Source organism: Oncorhynchus nerka, linkage group LG24 (genome assembly GCF_034236695.1).
Source record: "Oncorhynchus nerka isolate Pitt River linkage group LG24, Oner_Uvic_2.0, whole genome shotgun sequence".
In the NCBI taxonomy this organism is placed as follows: domain Eukaryota; kingdom Metazoa; phylum Chordata; class Actinopteri; order Salmoniformes; family Salmonidae; genus Oncorhynchus; species Oncorhynchus nerka.
Genome location: NC_088419.1, coordinates 82246693 through 82268223, shown reverse-complemented (window position 1 = coordinate 82268223; position 21531 = coordinate 82246693). Strand labels below are relative to the sequence as shown.

The 21531-nt window shown below is 44.5% G+C and overlaps 1 protein-coding gene across 1 annotated transcript in view; it reads left to right on the top strand.

Annotated features, from left to right (window-relative positions):
* Positions 1 to 21531, top strand: part of lepr (leptin receptor) — a 62855-nt gene that overhangs the window by 16759 nt on the left and 24565 nt on the right. The window contains exons 7-12 of the mRNA XM_029648230.2: positions 6498 to 6655; positions 6953 to 7097; positions 13700 to 13978; positions 14554 to 14653; positions 20254 to 20474; positions 20656 to 20807. Coding sequence (XP_029504090.2) covers positions 6498 to 6655; positions 6953 to 7097; positions 13700 to 13978; positions 14554 to 14653; positions 20254 to 20474; positions 20656 to 20807 — 1055 coding nt within the window. The remainder of the gene's footprint in view (positions 1 to 6497; positions 6656 to 6952; positions 7098 to 13699; positions 13979 to 14553; positions 14654 to 20253; positions 20475 to 20655; positions 20808 to 21531) is intronic.

Genomic DNA, 21531 nt, shown 5'->3' with positions numbered 1-21531 from the left:
TTTAAAAACCTTAAATTAATTGAAGTGTCATTTCATTTAGATCACATGGAACATTATTATAAGTCAGGCTTTTTTATTATGAATAAAGACTTCCTAAAGGGCCAAAACTCAGTGTTTTGACATGCTCTGTACATCCTCTGACTTCTAGGAAGATTTTAGCACACTTGGTCACCTCCCTGACCAAGGCCCTTCTCCCCCGATTGCTCAGTTTAGCCGGGTGGCCAGCACGAGGAAGAGTCTTGGTGGTCCCAAACTTCTACCATTTAATAATGGAGGCCACTGTGTTCTTGGTTATCTTAAATGCTGCAGAATTTGTATTTTTTTCCTTCCCCAGATCTGTGCTTCAACACAATTCTATCTCTGAGCTCTATAGACAATTCCTTTGACCTCATGGCTTAATTTTTGCTCTGACATGCGCACCGTCAACCGAGAAAGGTTGCCGACTCCTCATGTAGCCTATTACCGGCAACTTCAAGAGAGTAATGGCAGAATCTGCGAAAGCTAGCAGGAGCGGGAGGAAAATAATTGGGTCAGGTTTTTTTCTTCTGGTTATCTAGATCTCTGGCACCCTCTTGAGACGTTTGTCTTACTTCATCAAACCATAAGCTCAATGCATATAGTTGATTTTTATTCAAACACATAGGGTGTATCTCTATATGGAAAAATAGGTCGAAAAATGGTCGAAAGAACAGATGACTTTCGGTTGACTAAGATATTTTTTTTGTCGGGGACAGCCCTATAATTATCACACTTTTCTGTTTTATAAGATGGGTTATAAATAACGCCCCTGTCAAGTCAATCACTGGTAAACACGAACCTCAAAATGAACAAAGCAGTTTAAATACCAGGAAGATGCATCTCACTGTCAAATACAGTAATATATGTTAAAATTCCAGGAAGAAATTGCGAAAGGGTGTCTTCTACTCTGCCTTGGTACTGGGTTGCATTTTCAGTTATTTGAATTCAATTGAGGTATTGTTACGCCCGTCGTTGAATGAATGAGACCAAAGCGCAGCACGGAAAGTGTTCATGATATTTAATGCTGAAACCCCGGCAAAACAACAAAATATACAAGAACGTAAAGTTCTGCAGGGCTATACAGCTACTGTGCAAAAACAAGATCCCACAAACTCAGGTGGAAAACAGGCTGCCTGAGTATGATTCCCAATCAGAGAACGATAGACAGCTGCCTCAGGATTGGGAACCATACCTGGCCAACAAAGAAATAGAAAACTAGAATGCCCACCCAAATCACACCCTGACCTAATCAAATTGAGAAATAAACAGGCTCTCTAAGGTCAGGGCGTGACAGGTATTGATTTTCCTGACATGAGGAGCCTAGCCTTATTGATCGGTATTCAGTAAGAAGCCAATGGACCACTAAAGTCGAGATGCTGTCTTTCACATAGACGTTATTATATCATGTTCATACACCACTGAGCCTGTCATGTCATCTTATATACGTTTCTGCTCATTTCATCATTTGGCTGCTCTGTATGAAGCCTGTTTGAGTCTATAACCAATGCAGTTATTAGGGACAATCACTGTGTCACCAATGGCTGTTACAGTACTGTATGTGCCTGAGACTATTGTCTCTGCAGTGTAGAAATACAGATATCACTTGTTTGTTACTGAGAATGTTCCTGCGCTGGAAATGCAGATGAGCTTGATGAAAACCTGCACAAACACACGGTTATATACTGAACAAAAATAGAAACGTAACATGCAACCATTTTTAGATTTTCCTGAGTTACAGTTCATATATAGAAATCAGTCAATTGAAATAAAATCATTAGGCCCTAATCTATTGATTTCACATGACAGATACCTTTTAAAAAAAAGGTAGGGGCCTGTATCAGAAAACCAGTCAGTATCTGGTGTGACCACCATTTTCCTCTTGCAGTGCAGCACATCTCTTTTGTATAGAGTTGATCAGGCTGTTTGTGGCCTGTAGAATGTTGTCCCACTCCTCTTTAATGGCTGTGCGAAGTTGCTGGATCTTGGCAGGAACTGGAACATGCTGTCGTGCACGTCGATCCAGAGCATCGCAATGGGAGACAATTGGAGATTATGCAGGCCATGGTAGAACTGGGAGATGTTCATCTTCCTGGAATTGCGTGCAGATCCTTGCTAAAATGAGCGGTGCATTATCATGCTGAAACATGAGGTGATGGCGGCGGATGAATGACACAGCAAAGGGCCTCAGGATCTCGTCACGGTATCTCTGGGCATTTAAATTGCCATCGATAAAATGCACTCGTGTTCGTTGTCTGTAGCTTATGCCTGCCTGTAACCTAACCCCACCACCACTATGGGGCACTCTTTTCACAACGTTGACATCAGTAAACCGCTCGCCCACATGACACCGACATACGTGGTCTGCGGTTGTGAGGATGGTTGGACATACTCCCAAATTCTCTAAATCCAAATCAAATCAAATTTTATTTTGTCACATACACATGGTTAGCAGATGTTAATGCGAGTGTAGCGAAATGCTTGTGCTTCTAGTTCCGACAATGCAGTAATAACCAACAAGTAATCTAACTAACAATTCCTAAACTACTGTCTTATACACAGTGTAAGGGGATAAAGAATATGTACATAAGGATATATGAATGAGTGATGGTACAGAGCAGCATAGGCAAGATACAGTAGATGGTATCGAGTACAGTATATACATATGAGATGAGTATGTAAACAAAGTGGCATAGTTAAAGTGGCTAGTGATACATGTATTACATAAGGATGCAGTCGATGATATAGAGTACAGTATATACGTATGCATATGAGATGAATAATGTAGGGTAAGTAACATTATATAAGGTAGCATTGTTTAAAGTGGCTAGTGATATATTTACATCATTTCCCATCAATTCCCATTATTAAAGTGGCTGGAGTTGAGTCAGTGTCAGTGTGTTGGCAGCAGCCACTCAATGTTAGTGGTGGCTGTTTAACAGTCTGATGGCCTTGAGATAGAAGCTGTTTTTCAGTCTCTCGGTCCCAGCTTTGATGCACCTGTACTGACCTCGCCTTCTGGATGATAGCGGGGTGAACAGGCAGTGGCTCGGGTGGTTGATGTCCTTGATGATCTTTATGGCCTTCCTGTAACATCGGGTGGTGTAGGTGTCCTGGAGGGCAGGTAGTTTGCCCCCGGTGATGCATTGTGCAGACCTCACTACCCTCTGGAGAGCCTTACGGTTGAGGGCGGAGCAGTTGCCGTACCAGGCGGTGATACAGCCCGCCAGGATGCTCTCGATTGTGCATCTGTAGAAGTTTGTGAGTGCTTTTGGTGACAAGCCGAATTTCTTCAGCCTCCTGAGGTTGAAGAGGCGCTGCTGCGCCTTCTTCACGATGCTGTCTGTGTGAGTGGACCAATTCAGTTTGTCTGTGATGTGTATGCCGCGGAACTTAAAACTTGCTACCCTCTCCACTACTGTTCCATCGATGTGGATAGGGGGGTGTTCCCTCTGCTGTTTCCTGAAGTCCACAATCATCTCCTTAGTTTTGTTGACGTTGAGTGTGAGGTTATTTTCCTGACACCACACTCCGAGGGCCCTCAGGAAGGGGGGCGGCCCATCAGGAAGTCCAGTACCCAGTTGCACAGGGCGGGAACGAGACCCAGGGTCTCGAGCTTGATGACGAGCTTGGAGGGTACTATGGTGTTGAATGCCGAGCTGTAGTCGATGAACAGCATTCTCACATAGGTATTCCTCTTGTCCAGATGGGTTAGGGCAGTGTGCAGTGTGGTTGAGATTGCATCGTCTGTGGACCTATTTGGGCGGTAAGCAAATTGGAGTGGGTCTAGGGTGTCAGGTAGGGTGGAGGTGATATGGTCCTTGACTAGTCTCTCAAAGCACTTCATGATGACGGAAGTGAGTGCTACGGGGCGGTAGTCGTTTAGCTCAGTTACCTTAGCTTTCTTGGGAACAGGAACAATGGTGGCCCTCTTGAAGCATGTGGGAACAGCAGACTGGTATAGGGATTGATTGAATATGTCCGTAAACACACCGGCCAGCTGGTCTGCGCATGCTCTGAGGGCGCGGCTGGGGATGCCGTCTGGGCCTGCAGCCTTGCGAGGGTTAACACGTTTAAATGTCTTACTCACCTCGGCTGCAGTGAAGGAGAGACCGCATGTTTTCGTTGCAGGCCGTGTCAGTGGCACTGTATTGTCCTCAAAGCGGGCAAAAAAGTTATTTAGTCTGCCTGGGAGCAAGACATCCTGGTCCGTGACTGGGCTGGATTTCTTCCTGTAGTCCGTGATTGACTGTAGACCCTGCCACATGCCTCTTGTGTCTGAGCCGTTGAATTGAGATTCTACTTTGTCTCTGTACTGACGCTTAGCTTGTTTGATAGCCTTGCGGAGGGAATAGCTGCACTGTTTGTATTCGGTCATGTTACCAGACACCTTGCCCTGATTAAAAGCAGTGGTTCGCGCTTTCAGTTTCACGAGAATGCTGCCATCAATCCACGGTTTCTGGTTAGGGAATGTTTTAATCGTTGCTATGGGAATGACATCTTCAATGCACGTTCTAATGAACTCGCACACCGAATCAGCGTATTCGTCAATGTTGTTATCTGACGCAATACGAAACATATCCCAGTCCACGTGATGGAAGCAGTCTTGGAGTGTGGAGTCAGCTTGGTCGGACCAGCGTTGGACAGACCTCAGCGTGGGAGCCTCTTGTTTTAGTTTCTGTCTGTAGGCAGGGATCAACAAAATGGAGTCGTGGTCAGCTTTTCCGAAAGGGGGGCGGGGCAGGGCCTTATATGCGTCGCGGAAGTTAGAGTAACAATGATCCAAGGTTTTTCCACCCCTGGTTGCGCAATCGATATGCTGATAAAATTTAGGGAGTCTTGTTTTCAGATTAGCCTTGTTAAAATCCCCAGCTACAATGAATGCAGCCTCCGGATAAATGGTTTCCAGTTTGCAAAGAGTTAAATAAAGTTTGTTCAGAGCCATCGATGTGTCTGCTTGGGGGGGGATATATACGGCTGTGATTATAATCGAAGAGAATTCTCTTGGTAGATAATGCGGTCTACATTTGATTGTGAGGAATTCTAAATCAGGTGAACAGAAGGATTTGAGTTCCTGTATGTTTCTTTCATCACACCATGTCTCGTTAGCCATAAGGCATACGCCCCCGCCCCTCTTCTTACCAGAAAGGTGTTTGTTTCTGTTGGCGCGATGCGTGGAGAAACCCGTTGGCTGCACCGCTTCGGATAGCGTCTCTCCAGTGAGCCATGTTTCCGTGAAGCAGAGAACGTTACAGTCTGATGTCCCTCTGGAATGCTACCCTTGCTCGGATTTCATCAACCTTGTTGTCAAGAGACTGGACATTGGCAAGAAGAATGCTAGGGAGTGGTGCACGGTGTGCCCGTCTCCGGAGTCTGACCAGAAGAGCGCCTCGTTTCCCTCTTTTTCGGAGTCGTTTTTTTGGGTTGCTGCATGCGATCCATTCCGTTGTCCTGTTTGTAAGGCAGAACACAGGATCCGCGTCGCGAAAAACATATTCTTAGTCGTACTGATGGTGAGTTGACGCTGATCTTATATTCAGTAGTTCTTCTCGACTGTATGTAATGAAACCTAAGATGACCTGGGGTACTAATGTAAGAAATAACACGTAAAAAAACAAAAAACTGCATAGTTTCCTAGGAAAATGACATTGGAGGCAGCTTATGGTAGAGAAATTAACATTCACTTCTCTGGCAACAGCTCTGGTGGACATTCCTACAGGCAGCATGCCAATTGCACGTTCCCTCAACTTGAGACCTCTGGAATTATGTTGTGTGATAAACTGCACAGTTTAGGGTGGCCTTTTATTGTCCCCAGGTGCACCTGTTTAATGATCATACTGTTTAATCCCACCTGTCAATTGGATGAATTATCTTGGCAAAGGAGAAATGCTCACTAACAGGGATATAAACAAATGTGTGCATGAAATTTGAGTGAAATAAGCTTTTTGTCCATATGGAACATTTCTGTGATCTTTTATTTCAGCTCATGAAACTAGGACTAACACTTTACATGTTGCGTTTATATTTTAGTTCAGTGTATTAACAGTATTGCACTTTTCATGTAGCCTACTTTTGTCCAGCTAATAGCCTAACCACCGATCAAGCAACATTACGGACTAAACTTTCAAATCATGTTGTTACAAAATACTGGTCAAATTAAGATCCGACATTGGGTGCCATTATGACAATTATTAATAATTTATTTTGTTTACCTTTTATTTAACTAGGCAAGTCAGTTAAGAACAAATTCTAGGCTACCTGCCACCCCCTCTCTAACCACTTGCCTACCTGCCTCTAACCACTAAGCTACCTGCCACCCCCTCTCTAACCACTAAGCAACCTGCCACCCCCCCTCTAACCATTAGGCTACCTGCCTCTAACCACTAGGCAACCTGCTGCCCATAATGACGACGATAATGGTGTTTCATAAGTTTGGAAGATGGTGATGATGAAGATGATTATGATTTTCTTGTGTTGTACAGGGAAACCAAGCCCACCACTGAACCTAACACACACTCAGACCACAGAGGGAGAGTTGATTCTGAGCTGGAGTGACCCACAGCCCCATGCCAGCCCTGTCCAACTGAGCTATGAGGTCCGATACAATACCTCTCAAAGTACCTCTCACCCCAACTGGCTGGTAAGAACACACTGGCCTCTAAGCAAACACAACATCTAAGTACAGGTCTTAAAGAAAATAAAGCTAAAGCCAATAATAATTCAACAGAGAACAAGAGCAAACACCTAGAGGATGTTGAAGAGTCTTAATGCCACTCATGGTTTTAGATGTAGATATCATTTTCAGTTATGTTCTCAGTCATCACAATGCCATTTTGTATTTGTGTCAAATTGTCAATCCATGTTGACACTGCATTTTGCAGATGGAGTAACTTCTGTATGACATGTTGTGTTTCTCTCCCCTATTCCTCTGTTCCAGCACGTGGATGTGTCTGGAGCCCAGTGGTTGTCTCTGACTGGACTGAGGCCTGGTCTGCAATACACTCTCCAGATCCGGTCTCACCACCCTGCTCTGCCTCACCTGTGGAGTGACTGGAGCCAGCAATATCGTATCCGTCTGGAAAGTGAGACCTCTCTCTCTCTGTTTGCACAGAAACATACACATCATAAACACACAGTTAACTTATCATACTCCCTTGACCTCTGCCTTGCCCTACTTCCACACATTAAATATACAGTCAGATAAAGTCCCCTCACATACTGTATACCTGTACAATAAAACCTCTGGTTACACAGCAATGTACACATATGCTTTAGTTATGTGCAGTTTGCCAATGATTCGTTCTTTTTGAACAACTCTTTTTACTCATCTTTTACTCATCTTCTTACTCATGATTTGTTTTTCTGAGTAACTCGTTCATTTTAGTCGTTCGTTTGGCCTGCTGGCCGACATGAATTCTAGTGCAGGATTAATAAGTGCTCCTCCGGTGACTCCGGAGACGTGCTCCGATCAACGACTGTCTGTCATGCGCGCAGGCAAAATAGATCATGCTGCAGGCAGCATAGAGAAGAAAAATATGTTTAAATTAGAACTGATCGTTGAACAGTTCGATTGGGTAATGCTTAATGGTTGTGTTTTTGTTTTCTTATTATTGGGACCTACTGGCTTATTATAAGTTTATGGAATTTAACATCATGCTGTGTGTGACTGCTGTCTTTCCATCAGCCCTATGCAGTGGTGTAGTGGTGCCTGGAGAAGCGGGTATATTCTAATTTTGCCTAAAAGTTCCCAAACGGCCTGCCCAGCGAAGGAAAGGCACCCGGTGTGAAAAATACTGTTTTCCTATGGAAAAACACTTTAGCTGGATGTGAAACTGCATGACTAAAACCTTATCTTAGATTAGTTCAGAAGTAATTCTGGCTCTGTTCCTATGGTGGCTCATGTGGGACAAGCTTCAGTAACTGCCACATTGAACCACACCCCCAAGACTGAAATCAGTTTTTTTCACAATGAGCAACAGAGAAAGGAGAAGCTATTTTCCTAGCACACTGTCACAAATCATCTGTGGTTGATAGATTTTGCCCACACAAACACACACATATGGGGAGACTGGTCTGTACCTGCTGCATACTACACTGTTAGAGACTCGAGGATTCATAGATATGCATTGCATTTCCATGCAGTCAATACTGTATACATTGGGTAACTTAGCAAACATATTTGGGTAATTGGGTAACTTAGCAAACCTATTTGGTTTGGAACCCCTGGATGAGGAGACTGGGATGGGTCTAACTGCTGCATACTGTACTGTTAGAGACGAGATGATTCAGAAATATGCATTACATACACTTGCAGCCGATACAGTATACATTGGGTAACTTGGCCAACATATTTGTTTTGGAAATTGTGAAGTTGTCTTAGGTTGTCAGATGTAATGTCAAATATGGGGACATGATCAAGGTGGCAATTAGGGAGCTGGATGGATTAATAAAGACTATTAGATTCGGAATATGAAGGTGGGGATTGTATTATTATTATTATTATCTTCATCAAAATAATTTTAGTCTAGTTGATCTCGCTCTCTCACTCTCACGCTCACTCACATATTTAATTTTGACATATTTAATTTAAGCACTTTATTCATTTTTATTGTTGATTATCTACTTCACTTGCTTTAACATTACCAAGATAAACAATACAAATGACAGTAAACTTTACACTCACAGAATTTCCAAAAGAATAAAGACATTTCAAATGTGATATTATGTCTATATACAGTGTTGTAAAGATGTGCAAATAGTTCAAGTACAAAAGGGAAAATAAATAAATATGGGTTGTATTTACAATGGTGTTTGTTCTTCACTAGTTGCCCTTTTCTTGTGGCAACAGGTCACACATCTTGCTGCTGTGATGCCACACTGTGGAATTTCACCCAGTAGATATGAGAGTTTATTAGCTTATTCTTCCCTTTGTCTCTCTCACCCTCTCTCTCCCTCCCTGCCCCTCTTCTCATCTATCTCTCTCTCTGTCCCTCTCTCCCTCTCTCTGTGATGACTACATCATGCAGAGAGTTGGTTTTCGAAGATTGTCTGTTTATGTCCAACCGCTCCTCCTATAGCTTTACTGCAGAGCTGTAGATTAATCAGTCAGCCCTCGCTGACTCACATGATGAAGGCTCTTCATAAAGGACAAAGACACAGAATGAAAGATGGGGACCACTGAGGGATTCTGCCCCAGTGTAGAAGTGATTATTGAAAACACACACAGAATGAAAGATGGGGACCACTGAGGGATTCTGCCCCAGTGTAGAAGTGATTATTGAAAACACACACAGAATGAAAGATGGGGACCACTGAGGGATTCTGCCCCAGTGTAGAAGTGATTATTGAAAACACACACAGAATGAAAGATGGGGACCACTGAGGGATTCTGCCCCAGTGTAGAAGTGATTATTGAAAACACACACAGAATGAAAGATGGGGACCACTGAGGGATTCTGCCCCAGTGTAGAAGTGATTATTGAAAACACACACGGAAGAGCCAGGACCATGGAAATATACAGTTGAAGGCAGAAGTTTACATACACTTAGCTTGGAGACATTTAAAACTCGTTTTTCAACCACTACACACATTTCTTGTTAACAAACTATAGTTTTGGCAAGTCTGTTAGGACATCTACTTCATGCATGACACAAGTCATTTTACCAACAATTGTTTACAGACAGATTATTTGATTTATAATTCACTATCACAATTCCAGCGGGTCAGAAGTTTACAAACACTCAGTTGACTGTGCCTTTTAAACAGCTTGGAAAATTCCAGAAAATTATGTCATGGCTTTAGAAGCTTCTGATAGGCTAATTGACATCATTTGAGTGGATGCATTTTCTGTGGATGTATTTCAAGGCCTAGCTTCAAACTTTTTGCTTGACGTTATGGAAAATCAAAAGGACTCAGCCAAGACCTCAGGAAAAAATTGTAGGCCTCCACAAGTCTGGTTCATCATTGGGAGCAATTTCCAAACGCCTGAAGGTACCACGTTCATTTGTAAAAACAATAGTAGGCAAGTATAACCACCATTCGATCACGCAGCCGTCATACCGCTCAGGAAGGAGACGCGTTCTATCTCCTAGAGATGAACATACTTTGGTGCAAAAAGTGCAAATCAATCCCAGAACAAAAGAAAAGTACCTTGTGAAGATGCTGGAGGAAACAGGTACAAAAGTATCTATATCCACAGTAAAACAAGGCCTATATCGACATAACCTGAAAGGCCGCTTAGCAAGGAAGAAGCAACTGCTCCAAAACCGCCATTTAAAAAAAGCCAGACTACGGTTTGCAACTGCACATGGGGACAAAGATCGTACTTTTTGGAGAAATGTATTCTGGTCTGATGAAAACAAAATATAACTGTTTGGCCATAATGAGCATTGTTATGTTTGGAGGAAAACGGGGGAGGCTTGTAAGCCGAAGAACAGCATCCCAACCGTGAAGCACGGGGGTGGCCGCATCATGTTGTGGGGGTGCTTTGCTGCAGGAGGGACTGGTTCACTTCACAAATGATGGCATCATGTGAGAGGAAAATTACGTGGATATATTGAAGCAACATCTCAAGACATCAGTCAGGAAGTTAAAGCTTGGTCGCAAATGGGTCTTCCAAATGGACAATGACCCCAAGTATACTTCCAAAGTTGTGGCAAAATGGCTTAAAGACAAAGTCAAGGTATTGGAGTGGCCATCACAATGCCCTGACCTCAATCCGATATAAAATTTGTGGGCATAACTGAAAAAGAGAATGGGAGCAAGGAGGCCTACAAACCTGACTCAGTTACAGCAGCTCTGTCAGAAGGAATGTGCCAAAAGCTTGTGGAAGGCTACCCGAAATGTTTGACACAAGTCAAACAATTTAAAGGCAATGCTAACAAATACTAATTGAGTGCATGTAACCTTCTTACCCACTGGGAACTTGATGAAAGAAATAAAAGCTTAAATAAATCTTTCTCTCTACTATTATTCTGACATTTCACATTCTTAAAAACAAGTAGTGATCATGACTGACCTACGACAGGGAATTTTTAATAAGATTAAACGTCAGGAATTGTGAAACTGAGTTTAAATGTATTTGGCTAAGGTGTATGTAAACTTCCGACTTCAACTGTAATGATATTTATATTGGTCAAGACAAACATATACAGACACACACGTACACACACGCAGAGCCTGGAGAGGCTCCAGGATGTTTTCCCTCACACACTCGCTCCTTTCTTTCATGTCCTCTCTTTATTACACTTGAGAGGTCTCATTGCTAAGAGCAAGATCATTACATGCAACTAATCACATAGGCTGTGGCCCTTTTAGCTGTCAGTCAATAGATTTGATTTTGTGTACCTCCATAAACAAACAGAAAATAACTTTTAAACTGGAAGAGTGTACAAAGCTGTCATTAAGGCAAAGGGTGGCTATTTGAAGAATCTCATATGTTTTGATGGGTTTAACACTTTTTTGGTTACAACATGACTCCTTATGTGTTATTTCATAGTTTTGATGTCTTCACTATTATTCAATAGTTAAAATTTTACAATGTAGAAAATAGTCTAAAACACTTGAATGAGTAGTTCTGAAAGTTTTGACCACTAGTGAACATATGAGATGAGTAATGCAAAATATGTAAACATTATTAAATTGACTAGTGTTCCATTTATTAAAGTGGCCAGTGATTTCAAGTCTATGTATGTAGGCAGCAGCCTCTAATGTGCTAGTGATGGTTATTTAACAGTCTGGTGGCCTTGAGATAGATGCTTTTCAGTCTCTCTGTCCCAGCTTTGATGCACCTCTACTTCTGGATGATAGCGGGGTGAACATGCAGTGAGTTTGTCCTTGTTGATGTTTTTGGCCTTCCTGTAACATCGGGTGCTGTAGGTGTCCTGGAGGCTAGGTAGTTTGCCCCCAGTGATGCGTTGGGCAGACCGCACCACCCTCTGGAGAGCCTTGTGGTTGTGGGCGGTGCAGTTGCCATACCAGGCGGTGATACAGCCCGACAGGATGCTCTCAATTGTGCATCGGTTAGCTTTTGTGAGGGTTTTAGGTGCCAAGCTACATTTCTTCAGCCTCCTGAGGTCGAACAGGCACTGTTGTGTGCCTTCTTTACCACGATCTCTGTGTGTTTGGACCATTTCAGTTTGACAGTGATGTGTACGCTGAGAAATGTGAAGCTTTCCACCTTGTCCACTGTGGTCCCGTTGATGTGGATAGGGGGGGTGCTCCCTCTGCTGTTTCCTGAAGTCCACGATCATCTCCTTTGTTTTGTTGACGTTGAGTGAGAGGTTATTTTCCTGGCACCACACTCCCAGAGCCCTCACTTCCTCTCTGTAGGCTGTCTCGTCATTGTTGGTAATCAAGCCTACTTCTGTTGTGTCGTCTGCGAACTTGATGATTTGAGTAGGAGGCGTGCTTGACTACGCAGTCATGGGAGTACATGCGGCGTCAAGACCCAGGGCCTCAAGCTTAATGATGAGCTTGGAGGGTACTATGGCGTTGAATGCTGAGATATAGTCAATGAACAGCATTCTTACGTATGTATTCATCTTGTGCAGATGGGATAGGGCAGTGTGATGGCGATTGCATCGTCTGCGGACCTATTGGGGCGGTAAGCAAATTGAAGTGGGTCTAGGGCAACAGGTAAGGTAGAGGTGATATGATCCTTGACTAGTCTCTCAAAGCACTTCATGATGACAGAAGTGAGTGCTACGGGGTGATAGTCATTCATTTCAGATACCTTTGCTTTCTTGGGTACAGGAACATTGGTGGCCATCTTGAAGCATGTGGGGACAGCAGAGTGGGATAGGGAGAGATTGAATAGGTCTGTAAACACACCAGCCAGCTGGTCTGTGAATGCTCTGAGGACGAGGCTATGGATGCCGTCTGGGCCAGCAGATTTGCAAGGGTTTACACACTTTTAAATGTCTTACTCATGTCGGCCACAGAGAAGGAGAGCCCACAGTCCTTGGTAGCGGGCCGCGTCGGTGGTGCTGTGTTATCCTCAAAGTGGGCGAAGAAGGTGTTTAGTTTGTCTGGAAGCAAGACGTTGGTGTCCACCACGTGGCTGGTTTTCCTTTTGTAGTCCGTGATTGTCTGTAGACCCTGCCATATATGGGGAGGCAGGGTATCCTAATGGTTAGAGTGTTGTACTAGTAACCGGAAGGTTGCAAGTTCAAGTCCCCGAGCTGACAATGTACAAATCTGTTGTTCTGCCCTTGAACAGGCAATTAACCCACTGTTCCTAGGCCGTCATTGAAAATAAGAATTTGTTCTTAACCTCTCTGCGCACGGAACCCGGTAGCAGGCTGAAATTCAACAACATATGGTGATCGCTACATAAATAGTCATATTAAACATTCATGAAAATACAAGTGTCTCACATGTTTAGTTTAAGATTCTTGGTAATTGCTGCAATATAGCCTGTTCAAAACTTCTGTGAAGGTTTAAACTAGTTTGCAAGTGTTTTGTTTAATTCTGTTGAGTCATTTTCTTTGGCCAAATTAAGTTCCAACTGTAATGTTGTGTTTACTGCGATAACTTCCACCTCGGATTTTCCCTATAAACAATGGCTTGACTTACTTTTGACATTACCCTAATAAAGTTTAGAAAAGTTTGAAGGTTTTATGTGATGTGGATATTAGCCTGTTGTACAGTTTTTCTGACTGAGTTCACTTTGCTTTGTTTCAGATGTGACATATCTCCCTGAGAGAGTGGTGGCCAGCTTTGGAGACAGCGTGACCGTCTATTGCGTGTGCAATGACCTCCGGGTGAACGCCAGCACCGTGGTCTGGATTCTGAACTCCCGTGACCGCCTTCCTAAGAGTCAGTACACTGCAGTCAACGACCGTGTCAGTAAGATAACGGTTCGACCATCGGAGCAGAGACTGTCTGACACCCTGCATTGCTGCCAGCCTTTTGGGGAGACGTATAGCTGTAACTACCACTACTCAACGATCTACATTAAAGGTGTGCTGGGATGGATGGTTGTTAACATTTGGATTGGGTTAGAGTTAGACATCAGGGAAAAAAATATGTATTTATTCATTTCGTATTTTTACCCCACTTTCTCCCAAATTTCGTGGTATCCAATTGTTAGTTACTATCTTGTCTCATCGCTACAACTCCCGTACGGGCTCGGGAGAGACGAGGGTCGAAAGCCATGCATCCTCCGAAACAAAACCCAACCAAGCCGCACTGCTTCTTAACACAGCACGCATCCAACCCGGAAGCCAGCCGCACCAATGTGTCGGAGGAAACACTGTGCACCTGGCTACCTGCTTAGCGTGCACTGCACCCAGCGATGAGACAAGGATATCCCTTTTTGCCGGTAGGATATCCCTACCGGCCAAACCCTCCCTAACCTGGACGACGCTAGGCCAATTGTGCGTCGCCCCACAGACCTCCCGGTCGCGGCCGGCTGCGACAGAGCCTGGGCGCAAACCCAGAGTCTCTGGTGGCACTGCGATGCGGTGCCCTAGACCACTGCGCCACCCGGGAGGCCTGTAAATGTATTTATTTGATGTAGATTATGTGTGTTTTAGATCCGGTCATTGATATCAGCTGTGTGACCAGTGGGGATCTGGACAGTATGACCTGTAGGTGGAACAACCTACCTATAGGTGGAATCAACTTCATGTCCAGGTAAACACTACTTACAGCATTTGTACAACCTACACAAACACCTGTAAAACCTACACATACACCTGTAAAACCTACACAAACACCTGTAAAACCTACACATACACCTGTAAAACCTACACAAACACCTGTAAAACCTACACATACACCTGTACACATATAGTTAAAGTGACTATTGGTTATCTTATGATTAAGATCAGTCTATTAGAGCATTTGAAATACTGGAGGATCTTACATTTGGCTCTTTGTTAGATGTATTGTACATAAATCGCTCTGCCATTTCCTGGTTGCTACAATTTTAATGGTTTTAGCTTACTAAACAATGTGTATATATAATGAATTAGCTAAACAATTAACCATAATCCAAACCCATACAATACTACTAGCGCTACAAACGGATTGTCATAGCTAGCCACCATGCAATAGCGCACATAGAACAGATCTACTGTTTCTAACACGGAACCCAAACCGGCTGACCGTGCGCCATTGTGCATAAAAGTATTTTGTCCCCCCACACCAAATGCGATCCTGACATGTAGGTTAAAATATCTTAACAAACTCTGAACCATTTACATTAATTCGGGGACAGGTCGAAAGCATTAAACCTTTATGGCACGCGACGTGAGCGGTGTAGTCAGCCTGTTAGACTGGCTTTCAATGAGAGTGACAGATCTATAAGTCACATTTCTATGAAATTCTGTGAATTTGAGGTCGCCCAAAAAGTTTACATATGACACCTTTTCACTGTCACTGCTTGGTGTCTGATATATTCCTAAGAAATATGGGATGCGAGTTGGTTCAGGATCATAGAACAATACAGAACAGATTTAACCCCCTCAAGTGCAGCCTGGTGTCTAAGTGTAACATAGTAAATGTAAATCCGGGACACTGAAATTAGTATGATATGTGACCGACCACCTCCATTCGGTTTTATGTGCTAAATAGAGTGAGTAAGGTAGTGTAGTAAACAACCAACGATTTCAAAACTAAAAGTGGGGAAGGTAGTAGCCTATAATAAAGAATAACTACAGTTAAAAATACACTATCTAGTCCTTGGCCTATATACTATTCTGACTTTGGTGCAGGTCTCGTTGTTATTCACATTACCATCTCTGGTAAACACACCCCATATCAAATGAAATCTATGTGTGTGTCACATGCACAGGATACAGAAGGTGTAAATGGTACTGTGAAATGGTTACTTGCATATTTACATAGTAGCAATACAATTATTTTATACATATTTTCTAATTCTTAGATGATGCTTACCTAGACACGCATGTTGATGGGTCATGTTAAAGAAATGCTTTTGAGCTAGCTAAACAATTAACCATAATCCCAACTCATACAATACTACAAACACTACAAAATGATTGTCATAGCTAGCCACCATGCACGAAATACTGTTGTATGAATCTGCAGGTAGCTAAAGCTAACCAACTATGTTCAATGTTAGCTAGCTATCTAACATTAGGTATTTCTGGCCAAAAAAGACACATTTTGATAAGTATCAAATGCCTCCTGTGAAGTAGTGACGTGACCATATGCCTAGCGTCCTGAAACTGGTCACGTACAGTACCAGTCAAAAGTTTGGACACCTACTCATTCAAGGGTTTTTCTTAATTTTTTACTATTTTCTACATTGTCGAATACTAGTGAAAACATCAAAACTATGAAATAGCACATATGGAGTCATGTAGTAACCCAAAAAGTGTTAAACAAATCCAAATATATTTGAGATTCTTCAAAGTAGCCACCCTTTGCCTTGATGACAGCTTTACACACTCTTGCCATTCTCTCAAACAGCTTCACCTGGAATGCTTTTCCGACAGTCTTGGAGTTCCCACATATGCTGAGCACTTGTTGGCTGCTTTTCCTTCCCTCAGCGCTCCAACTCATCCCATACCATCTGAACTGGGTTGAGGTTGGTGATTGTGGAGGCCAGGTCATCTGATGCAGCACTCCATCACTCTCCTTCTTGGTCAAATAGCCCTTACACAGCCTGGAGGTGTGTTGGGTCATCGTCCTGTTGAAAAAAATGATAGTCCCATTAAGTGCAAACGGGATGGTATATCGCTGCAGAATGCTGTGGTAAGCATACTGGTTAAGTGTGCCTTAAATTCTAAATAAATCAGTGTCCCCAGCAAAGCACCATCACACGTTCCTCCTCCATGCTTCACGGTGGGAACCACACCTGCGGAGATCATCCGTTCACCTACTCTGTGTCTCACAAAGACATGCCAGTTGGAACCAAAAATCTCAAATTTGGACTCCTCAGACCAAAGGACAGATTTCCCCCGGTCTAATATCCATTGCTCGTGTTTCTTGGGCCAAGCAAGTCTCTTCTTGTAAGGGTTTTCTTCTGGTGAAAGAGAGGCGGACCAAAATGCAGCGTGGTGGTTATTCATGTTTTTAATAAAGACAACTATACATGAACAGACTAAACAAAACAAGAAAAGTGAAAACCTAAACAGTCCTATCTGGTGCAAACACAGAGACAGGAACAATCACCCACAAAACCCAACACAAAACAGGCTACCTAAATATGGTTCCCAATCAGAGACAATGACTAACACCTGCCTCTGAGAACCATATCAGGCCAAACATAGAAATAGACAAACCAGACACACAACATAGAATGCCCACCCAGCTCACGTCCTGACCAACACTAAAACAAGGAAAACACATACGAACGATGGTCAGAACGTGACAGAACCCCCCCCCCAAGGTGCGGACTCCGAACGCACAACCTAAACCTATAGGGGAGGGTCTGGGTGGGCATCTGTCCGCGGTGGCGGCTCTGGCGCTGGACGTGGACCCCACTCCATAATTGTCTTAGGCCACCTCCTTAGCGTCCCTTGATTGGCGACCCTCGCCGCTAACCTTGGCCTAGGAAACCTAACAACGGGCCCCACTGGACTGAGGGGCAGCGCCGGACTGAGGTAGCTCGGGACTGAGGGGAAGCTCGGGACTGAGGGGAAGCTCGGGACTGAGGGGAAGCTCGGGACTGAGGGGAAGCTCGGGACTGAGAGGAAGCTCAGGCAGGTTGATGGATCTACCAGATCCTGGCTGGCTGGTGGTTCCGGCAGATCCTGGCTGACTGGCAGATCCTGGCTGACTGGCGGATCCTGGCTGACTGACGGCTCTGGCGGATCCTGGCTGACTGGCGGATCCTGGCTGACTGGCGGATCCTGGCTGACTGGCGGATCCTGGCTGACTGGCAGTTCTGGCGGATCCTGGCTGACTGGCGGATCCTGGCTGACTGGCGGATCCTGGCGGATCCTGGCTGACTGGTGGATCCTGGCAGACTGGCGGATCCTGGCAGATTCTGGCTGACTGGCGGATCTAACTGATCCTGGCAGACTGGCGGCGCTGGGCAGACTGGCGGCCTGATGCGTGGTGCTGGCACTGGTGGTACTGGGCGGAGGACACGCACAGGAAGCCTGGTGCGGGGAGCTGCCATCGGAGGGCTGGTGTGTGGAGGTGGCACTGGATGGACCGGACCGTGAAGGCGTACTGGAGATCTTGAGAGCAGGGCTGGCACCAACCGCCCTGGCTGGATCTTCAGTCTAGCCCGGCAGATGTGAGGAGCTGAGATGTAGCGTACCGGGCTAAGCACGCGTACTGGGGACACTGTGCGTTCCACCGCATAGCACAGTGCCTGACCAGTACCACGCCCGCCACGGTTAGCACTGCTAGGCGCACTGTAGCGCTGAGCTGGCACAGGACGTGCAAGGCTAGGGAGGTGCACAGGAGGCCTGGTGCGTGAGGCTGGCACCATCTTCACCAGCCGACTAGCACGCACCTCAGGACGAGTATGGAGAGCTGACCCAGGTGTCATCAAATCCTCAACACGCTCCGTCTGGCGAATTCCGTGTCTCATGCACCAACATAGCAACTCCCTCATATCTCTCTCCTCCAATCTCCCCATTAACTCCTTCACCGTCTCTGCTTCGCTCACCTCCAACACCGGCTCTGGTATCCTCCTTGGCTCCTTACGATAAACAGGGGGAGTTGGCTCAGGTCTGACTCCTGACTCTGCCACACTCTCCCTGTGCCCCCCACCCAATAATTTTTTGGGGCTGACTCTCGGGCTTCCGTCCGCGCCGCCGTGCTTGCTTCGCCAACCTCATTCTCCTGTAACCTTCCGCACACTGCTCCATCGAATCCCAGGCGGGCTCCGGCACTCTCCCTGGGTCGACCGCCCAACTGTCTATTTTCTCCCAAGTAGTATAGTCCATATTCTTGCCGTCCAAACCGTCCTCCCATGTCCATTCCTCTTTTTGCTGCTGTTGCCCGTTACCACGCCGCTTGGTCCTGTTGTGGTGGGTGATTCTGTAAGGGTTTTCTTCTGGTGAAAGAGAGGCGGACCAAAATGCAGCGTGGTGGTTATTCATGTTTTTAATAAAGACAACTATACATGAACAGACTAAACAAAACAAGAAAAGTGAAAACCTAAACAGTCCTATCTGGTGAAAACACAGAGACAGGAACAATCACCCACAAAACCCAACACAAAACAGGCTACCTAAATATGGTTCCCAATCAGAGACCATGACTAACACCTGCCTCTGATTGAGAACCACATCAGGCCAAACATAGAAATAGACAAACCAGACACACAACAGAATGCCCACCCAGCTCACGTCCTGACCAACACTAAAACCAGGAAAACACATACGAACGATGGTCAGAACGTGACACTTCTTCTTATTGGTGTCCTTTAGTAGTGGTTTCTTTGCAGCAATTCAACCATGAAGGCCTGATTCACGCAGTGTGGTATGGTTCATGAGACAGCAGGTTACTTAAGGTCCTTGGTCAGGGGGGATGGGGGGTGTATAAGGTGAATGTCTAGCAACCCAAAGGTTGCGTGTTTGAATATCATCACGGTCAACTTTAGCAACTACTTACAGTACTACTTTTGAGCTAAACGTGAACTTTCATGTGCCTTAATAACAAACTTGTATGCCATCTGTAAATATGAATACAATTGTTCAATTATGAGCCTAGTTGGTTTAGCCACAGAAAAAGTGAGCAACCTTCCTGCTAACCATGATTAGCTGAGATAATGAGTGGCTGGACATGCCGAGAGATGAGTTCGGATTGGTCTGCCACATTCTGTCTATTTGAGCTGGTTAGCATGTGTAGGTAATCCTGTCTAACACTGCTTTAAAAATATATATATTGCTTAGTAGAACTGCATAAGTGTTGCTCTCCATTTCCTGGAGGACTGAGTTTTGAAATCAGTGGGATGGATGGATGGAGTATGATATCTAAAGAGATGTAATCCAGAGACAGGTGTTTTCTCCATCTTTAAACTAAGGACAACCATGGCATCTGTGACAGGGCTAGGCCCACCTAAATGGAGGGAGACAGATTTACGTTTACTATGTTACATCAACCCTTGAGTCCAGGTTGTCAAGCAAAATGTAAATGACTGTGTGTGTGATAATTTGTGAATTATTGCCGTGATTTCAAAACTCAGTGTAGAAGTTTACTTGTTGCATACCATTGACTATGACATGGTTCATACATACCCAGAAGTGGTAAAGGTGTTTTCACCCTGACGTTCTTTGTGTGTGTGTGTCCGTTAAATTCTCCAGGGTGGCCGACCTGTCCTGTGACGTCATGGAGGAGGCGGAGAGGGTGGGTGTGCCAGTGGGTGTGGTCAGGCAGGCGAAGTGTGAGTCCAGCGGCTATAGGGGAGTGAAGAGCTGCAATCTGCAGCCAATAAGAGTGACTTCCTGCTACAAGCTGTGGATGGAGGCCAAGACGGACAACAGCACGAGGTCACATCCTGTCTACATCACACCTATGGATCACGGTGAGTTAGGACCAGTATAGGAGTTCTGGTCTTGTTAGATTTATTTTCTTACATGTTGTGGCTTTTTTAAACCTACTGCACCAGCATGTGTTAATAATATATAGTTTATATTTTTAAAACATGTATAGCTTTTAGTCTGCTTGACCAGGCTACATAATGACTGTCCTCTCCCTTCCTCTAGTGAAGCCCCATCCTCCCTCAGGCCTTGAGGCAGTGAGCATGCCCAGTGGGGTCCTAAAGCTGGCGTGGGTGCCCCCAGAACTGCCCATCTATGATATGCAGTACCAGGTCCGCTATGCCCTCTCAACTGGCAGGGCCCATCCATTCTGGCAGGTTCGTAGGGCTCTGGTCAAAGTGGTGCACTATGTAGGGATCTTCAACTAGATTCAGCCGGGGGCCGCCGATTTATTCTTCAACGGATGGTCAGGGTGCCAGAACATAATTACAAATCATTTGTGGACTGCAAATTGACCGCAAGAAGCCCAAACAGATATAATATTTGACTAGAACATAATAATTTCAAACCTGGTTTACATTAGTATACGATTACATATATCTCTCTATTATGTGTGGGAATAATTTTGCAACAGATATTTCCAATATTAAAATCAGTTGGAGCTGATTTGCTGGTGTTTTTACAGTATTTTATGTCAAGAGAATGTTTTATATCTAACTTTTTGTTTTGCTCAGAAAATCTGGGAGGCGAAATAAAATCACTGGCGGGCCAAATTCGGCCAGTGGGCCGCTAGTTGGGAACCCTGAATAGGGGGCCATATCGGATGCGGCCTTGAGCTCATCTAGCTCCAACCGCCTGGCCATGAGCATCAGCTGGTCTCTATTTTCTATCTCTGATCTAGGAGTGGCATTATTTGCCCTAAAATACATGGCATTTACTGGTAGAGGAACACTGACTTGGTGGCATGAAGCAGAATACGTAATTTTAATAAAACCTTTGATTAACACTTTTGGTGGGCAGATGAACATATTTTTAATTTTGAAAATTCCCACTATCTCTGGGCACATGGATATTTTGGATATCTTTTCTCCATTCAAAATG